Source organism: Bidens hawaiensis, unplaced genomic scaffold, assembly GCF_021521415.1.
Source record: "Bidens hawaiensis isolate Kalapana, Puna unplaced genomic scaffold, B.hawaiensis_p1.1 tig00032851_1, whole genome shotgun sequence".
NCBI lineage: Eukaryota > Viridiplantae > Streptophyta > Magnoliopsida > Asterales > Asteraceae > Bidens > Bidens hawaiensis.
The window spans coordinates 204,348-212,110 of NW_027495628.1; the positions used below are offsets into that span (position 1 = coordinate 204,348).

General features: G+C 36.4%; 1 protein-coding gene across 1 annotated transcript; it reads right to left on the reverse strand.

Annotated features, from left to right (window-relative positions):
* Window positions 1-429: 429 nt before the first annotated feature.
* LOC143584225 (cysteine-rich receptor-like protein kinase 2) lies at window positions 430-7,542 on the reverse strand. The gene is made up of 8 exons (XM_077066318.1): window positions 6,770-7,542; window positions 2,783-3,454; window positions 2,088-2,198; window positions 1,799-1,935; window positions 1,482-1,692; window positions 1,131-1,365; window positions 904-1,054; window positions 430-812 (listed from the first exon to the last, which is right to left on the reverse strand). The coding sequence occupies exons 1-8, from the start codon at window positions 7,521-7,523 to the stop codon at window positions 474-476; spliced, it is 2,610 nt and encodes an 869-aa protein (XP_076922433.1). The 5' UTR covers window positions 7,524-7,542; the 3' UTR covers window positions 430-473.
* Between the last annotated feature and the right edge of the window lie 221 nt (window positions 7,543-7,763).

Sequence of the window (7,763 nt, forward strand, 5' to 3'; positions counted from 1 at the left end):
AAGTATAGCAATCAATAGTCGTAGAGTGGTAAAAAAATCCCAAATTAAAATATTTGTTAATTAAGTTGTCTCGCAGTTTAATAAATTTAGAGCAATTTGTTCTAATACTAGTTATAAAAAACTATATTGTTTTTAGTTTATGCCTCTTTTATACAAATTTTAGTTTGTTAACAAGATATAAGTGTGAAAATTGTACGCTGTAAAAATAGTGTAGAGATCATATCACCATACAAAATATGTTTTTATTTTATGTATGTTCTAAAGAGAATGATTTCATACATCATATATTCGTTTATAAATTAATAAAATGACTAACTGAACTATGAATTATTTGTAGGGACTTTGCTAATTAATGTTATTTTCAAATCATCCTAAATCCAAATACCTTACATATGGAAGGACTTTGCTAATTAATGTTGCAGTGTCATCCAAATCGTATCCCTTAATTCAAACTGGATTTTTCAAACAAACATCTACCTCGTACCAAAAGAGATCTCAGAAATTGTAGGAACCGAAACCTGATAGTTTAACCTAAGTTTTAAACCTTCATTTGAACTACATTCATCCACCAGTATGCTGCTTTCAGATGTAAAAGGTGGATTTGCTGGTGCAGGTAGGGGTATAATATTCTTGGATAACATCTGCAAGGCCATAGACATGGTTGGTCTAAGTGATGCAACTTCTTGTATGCAAAGAAGTCCTATATGTACCACACTCTCTATCTCCATCTTCATACCATAACTCTCGTTCTGCAACATCAAGTTCCTGTCAAATAGCTCATCCACTGACCCTTGCTTAAAATGTTTCCACACCTATTTCAAAGCAAATTTGCAGCCATAATAATAAGTTAGTTTTATATACAATTATTTTTATTAAACATAATTATGCAGAAACCACAGCTACCATTGAAACCAAATTATGAGTATGGTCTGATGATTGTGATCTTCTGTTTGGCATTCCTGTAACTACCTCAAGAATTAGCACACCAAAGCTATATACATCCACCTTTTCAGTTAACTGACCGTGGCCTAGGTATTCTGGAGCCATATATCCTCTACAATATTAAAAAGAATGAGCGATACAAAAAAACTTTGCATGATAAATAAGGTAACCAATGAAATGGAGCGTACAGTGTTCCTGCAATCCCCGTGCTTATATGATTTTTATCTTGTTGAAAAGATCTGGCTAACCCAAAATCAGCAATCTTAGCGCGAAGCCTCGAATCCAACAAGATGTTGGCAGCTTTAATATCCCTATGAATGATCCTTGTTTTACTGTTTTCGTGAAGATAAACCAAACCTTCTGCTATCCCAATTATAATATCAAATCTCTTTGCCCAGTTTAGTTCCTTGCCTTTAACTGGATCTACACAAGCTGATAAAGTTAAAAAAGATGCATTTGCATTGAATAATTGTTTCTTTTCTTTTTATTTTTTTTTTGAGAATTTAATGAAACCATTTTGCTTAGGCCTTAGTTCTTACCAAAGATGAAATGATCAAGACTCTTGTTTGGTAGATACTCATATACAAGAGCACTTTCAGGCCCCAAACAACTGAATCCTACAAGTTTGACCAGATTTTTGTGGTCAACATTGCTGATTATGTTGACTTCGTTATAGAAGTCACCTGCCCTATGTCGGTGGTTGAAGAAAAGTCTTTTGACAGCAATCTCTCGTCCGTCTGGAAGAACACCCTGTAACAAAGTTCATGATTAACATAGAACAACATAAATTAATCAACAACTCCAAAGAAGTTTAGTTTTAATGTTTAAGGTCAAACGGTTGACTTTTTAAGACTACCTTGTATACCGTTCCAAATCCCCCTTGCCCAAGCGTGTTAGCCTCAGCAAAACAACCCGTGGCTTTCTCAATCGTGGAGTATTTGACGTTCAAGCTACTACTATTCAGGGTTTTCAATAAGTTAGCGTCATCTTCACCTAAAATATACAAGAATCAGAATGCTACTTGATCATCTAGCTCAATATAGAAGCTTAACAGTGACATGAAATTAGTGTTGGCAACAATATTTAAGATTAAGAGAGTAGTTAGCCACTTGGTTTGTGGCAATACTAAAAGTGAAGGCATGTACCTTGTCTTGTTTTTGATTTATTTCTGTGCTTCCGTGCATACAAAACAATAAGGCTTGCAAATACGAATGCTACCGTCGAACTAACAGCCAATACAATAATAATTGTTTTCTCTGCAGAGGTCATAAAAAAGTAGAATCTGTTAGAAATAATTGGAGTATACATTGACCAAATCAAACATTCATTTTTCTAAAGTTAGAAACCATGTTCAAGAGCGCGCGCATGTATATAGCCAATTTGGTACTAATTAGCCATTTGATCAACCTTTTAAAACCTATAACCATTTGACCAAAATTGAAGTATTACATGTATAGCCAATAGTTTTAATCCAATGAAAACATGACACATCACTGCAGCTCCACTCATATGATGACAAATGGCAGCACAAAGATGAAAAATGACATGTGGCAGCATCATGGCACTTTTTGATTGTGTTATACTTTCATCATGCATGTAGTTATATGTTTTCAAAAATTTAGTCATGCCTGCTGTGTAAAAACTTTAGCTATATTTCTATTGTCATGATACATATTTCAAAAATGAAAAGTTACATCATTTGCTAATTTATTCCAACTTCAGTGCAACTCTAGGGGATGTGTTTTATCAATCTTAATCTGTCAGTAAGATTTATTACAGAGTTGTAAAGTTTATATGTATAAATACATAAAATAAGCTAAGAGAAATCATGATAACTTACTGTTAGACCGTCTTTTACGATCAGGGTTTGGAAACACCAAAAAGTTGGTATCTGAATACCTCATGAAGCAACCAGTATACAAGGCATACCCCATTGAGCCAGGCAAACAAGTTAACATTGAATTACTTGCTTTCTGCAAACACTCTGCACACGATTCTTCACTTAACGGACTCCAGCAATTGGCGGCTGCATATGCTGATTCATTCTGAGTCCCCGCATATAGGTTCCAACTTTTAGGAGCACTTTCCACAGCTTCTAGCACAGCTTTCGATGCCGCTTGTTGAAAACCATCGTTTTTTCGTGTTATATTATCACAAACGATTCTATCTTCATTCCCTGTAACCTCACCAAAGAAACTGTAATTCTCGAATCGCATAAAGCATCCCTCAAGATAAACTCTACCCCCGATGTTGGGTAAACAACTCGGAAGAGAAGTGCGTGCTTCGGCGCAACATAAGAGGCATTCGTTGGTGGATAGATCGCCGTAGCATTGTGCGAGTACGTATATGCTCTCTGGTCCGGTGCCTATAACTACTGTTCCAGTATGTGAAGTTTGCATTTTGATGTTAATATCCTCCATTGATTTGAGAAAATTGGGGATGAGTCTGGTTCGATTGTTCCCTTGCTGGTTTTCGCAAATTAGTTGGATCAGTTGGCTTTTCGCGCTCCCATCTGATCAATACAAACCATTATTATCACATGAATGATATGTTTACACTAGAAGAGATATAATTTGGCCCAAATGGCTGATTAATCATTGGGTTTGTTTAGGGATTTTAATATATAACTAATGGACAAATTAAGATACCAAATTTTTAAGTAGTTTATAACATTCAAAGCATGATATACACTCAATAAAGCATGTAGCATAAGGGCAAAGTTGTCCAATAAAAAATATGTTAAAAATAGTTACAATATTGCGTCTTAAACTTTACTAACCTTTTGTAAATTTAAGAAATAGTTGCAACATTTACCCTTAACTTTTTAACCATATATCATTTTAAATTTCATTTTTAACCCAACTTCCAACAATGATTTTTAAGCGTTCATAATTTTTTCATACGTTTATATTTCTTTATAAAAATTGCGTCATAAAAACGAGCATTTTATTCTATTTAATTTGAGTATGATATTTCTATAGTTTTTTTAGTTAAAAAGAAAATTAAAATTTTACATAACGATGTTTATGATCCGGTTTTGATAGTTTTTAAATTAAACCGTGAGCCAAAATGTTAGTAAATGTTTTTTGTCATAAAAAACCGAAACCGAACTAGTTAAAAATTGAAATCGAACAATTACCAAAGGTCTGTGTTTCCCGCTGCATCGTTCGGACAACTGTCTAGTAAAACTTAAATAAATTATAAGAAGGTAAGGCTGAGGGGTGTGGGGCTTCAACGGGGGCGCTAGAGCCCCTCCGCTCGCGCCCCCAGGCGCTAACACCGGGGCGCTAACGGGGCGCTAGCGCGAAAAAACATGCAGGCATGAGCCTGTTAGCGGGAGAAGAGAGAGATAAAGTTGCATAGGAAGTTGGAAAAGAGCCGTTGATGGTTTTGATTAAATTAAAAAAAAATATTTTCTTAAACTATAAATATATACCTTCATAAAATATACTTCATTTCACAATTATACACCTTTCCTCTAAAATCCTCTCAAAACTAAAACAAAAAAAATGTCGTGGTACTCGTCTGATTCCGACTCCTCCGAAGAGGATGATTTGCTTCTTCATGTAGGGGGAGTTTTGACCGCAACCGTGGTGGATCTCTTGCAAAATCAAGCCCGTCAACCTCGAGTCCCGAGAGTTAGAGCACCACCTCGTGATCGTGATCGATCGGGTGCTAACGATACTTTGATTAGGCATTATTTTAGCCCTCAACCGTTATACGAGGAGTCGGATTTTCGAACTCGTTTCCGAATGAGCAGACAATTGTTCATGCGTATAGCAAGTGATTTAGAGGCACGGTATCCCTTTTTTCAACAAAGGGAGGATGCTAGGGGTCTCCCCGGTTTTACCCCTCTTCAAAAATGCACGGCTGCTATCCGTCAATTAGCGTACGGCATCTCGTCGGACGCTTTGGATGAGTATTTACAGATGTCGAAAAGGGTTGCACGTGAATCCCTTTATTTTTTCTGACAAGGTAAAAAACATTAATTTTAGTTTTTATTAAATATTTATTACATTTTGTAATATATATTATATGTTTATAGATTATTTTATATACGTAGGAGTCATATCGATTTACTCTCGGAGATATCTGCGTAAACCTACAATGTATGACATCCAACGCATATATGAGGTGCACGCAGAAAAACATGGTTTTACTGGGATGCTAGGTAGCATCGATTGTACGCATGTTGGATGGGCTATGTGTCCAACGGCCTGGCGAGGTCAGTTCCACCGTGGTGATCATGAAGGGCCGACCCTTATACTTGAGGCGGTGGTGTCACAGGATCTTTGGTTTTGGCATGCTTTTTTTGGTGTTGCTGGGTCAAATAACGACCTTAATGTTATCGATCAGTCACATTTGATCAACGACCTTATCGACGGGGTTGAACCACCTCAATCTTTTGTTGCAAATGGAGAACTCTTCAAGTACGAGTACTATCTGGTCGATGGTATTTACAACGAATGGGCTTTGTTAGTTCAAGCTTTTACAGATCCAATCGCCGACAAACGGAAATATTTTACGAAGAAACAAGAGTCTGCTAGAAAAGATATTGAAAGAGCTTTTCGAGCTCTGAAAAAACAATATTATGTACTGGCGAACCCGATACGTTATTGGACTCGGGAGAGGATAACAGACGTCGTCTACACGTGTCTGATCATACACAACATGACGTTAGAAGACGAGGGCAAAGCTATCTGCCAAAACTACCAAGGTGACATTCCGCCACAACCGTCCACAATCAGTGATCAACAAAGACTTCATAACATAGCAAATATCAAGAGCCGTGAGATACACGGGAATCTTCGACATGAGTTGGTTGATCATTTGTGGGCCGATGATCTTGTATTAGATTAGTGTTATTATTAAGTATTATTGTTTGTTTAATTTTTAGTATGTTTTTTTTGTAATTTGAATTTTAGATATTAATGTGTTTTTTTTATTAATGTGTGTTTTTTTAATAATTTATGAGTTTTTTTAATAATACGTTGTTTGAATATATTTATAAAAAAATAAAAAAAAAAATTTCGCTGGAGCCCCTGTTGGAGCCCCTCCACACCAGGGGCCAGGGCTCCAACGGGGGCTCCAACAACCCCCTTATCCAGTTTCTCTCTCTGCCACACGTCATAATATTATTGGTTGGAGCTCCCACTAAAGCTCCCATTAGAGCCCCCCCCCCCACACCCCTCATCCTAAGATAAGAAATCCCAAACACCCTCAAAGTACCATAATTAAGAAATCAAGACAACAACTAATTAATCATATGAGTTTGCGACAACTCACAATTGCATTATTAAATTATGTATTCAATGAAATTTTCAAAATCAATTTAATATTATTGTCACTTTCATCTACACTCCCACCAATTCGTAAATGATTTCTTTAATAATTGGGTTATTTGACTCTTATATTATAACGTATTGTATTTCACACAGATATTTTTTTATTCCAACTTATATTTTATATATGATTTTATGTAAGATTAGAAGGTCAGAGTTTAGAAAAATAGTAAGGTTGTCATGTGACACGGAGATAACATGTTTTGAGTCTTGGAAACAGTCTGTTACATACATGTAGGGCTAGTATGTGTATATTACGCTAGGCTGGGTGTGCATGAAACCGAATAACTTGCCCACAACATAAATAACCGGCATTACCGAACCGAACTAACCCAACCCAGCCAAAAACCTTCTATTTGGATTTATGTTTTCTAAAAAGAATCGAATATCCATTTCGATTTTGGTTTTACATGTACTTATCCGAACCTGTAAGAGACGTTAACTTTCAAGTTAGTTAAAGAAGAAAATAAAATATAAGGATTTACCTCCATTACTAGCAGGAGTTGATTCCTGATTTAGAAAATTGGTATTCGAATACCTCATAAAACATCCCGTATACAGTGCACGTCCTTCAGATGATGGCAAACATTTCAAGATGGATTCAGATGCTCTCTGCAAACAATCACTGCAAGAAGTCTCATTCAAAGTGTTCCAACAATCAGCCAACACATAAGCAGACTCATTTGCAGGATCAGACAAAGACAACTCTCGTGCAAAGAAATCACGGTTTTTTGGGGCATCAATTACAGCATTCGAGACCACACGATGCAGTGAATCTTGAAACGCACTACCTGCCAACATCCTATCTCCACAATGTGTTGTATCTTCTGTTCCTAAATTTTCATCAAAAAAGCTGTAATTGTTCATTCTCATGAAGCAACCATCAAGATGAATTCGGCCAAATTCCGGAAAGCATGTGGGAAGAACAGTTCGTGCTTCCGCATAGCATAAAATGCAGTCGTCTGTCGAAAGATCACCGTAGCATTCACCAAGTCCGTACATGGCATCAGGGCCTGTGCCTGTGACTGCTGTTCCACTACGTGATGATCGCAGTTGTGTGCCTATTTTTGTCATAGTTTGGAGAAAGTTAGGGGTGGCTATTGTTTGATTGTTGGCCTGCTTTTGATCACAAACTAATTTAACGATCTGCGATCTGGGATCGCCCTCTGATTTGCCTACCACAAGTAATACAATGATAAGATTAATAGCAAAAGATGATATATGTACCGAGTCCTTCATCTTAAAGAAAGATTAAAGATAGTTGAAAATTGTTGGGTATTATGACATTTTGATTGTTGTATAGAAGAAGACTAACATGGAGAAACAAATCAGGATACAACTTTGAAGTGTGAAGGATGGTAGTCGAGTTAGATAGGCGTTACTGAGTCCCCTCTAATGTTCTAATTATATATTTAACTAAGTCTCCATTGTCAACTATATTAAGCTAACCATTGACGTTTGGTAGTTTGAAAAAGTCTT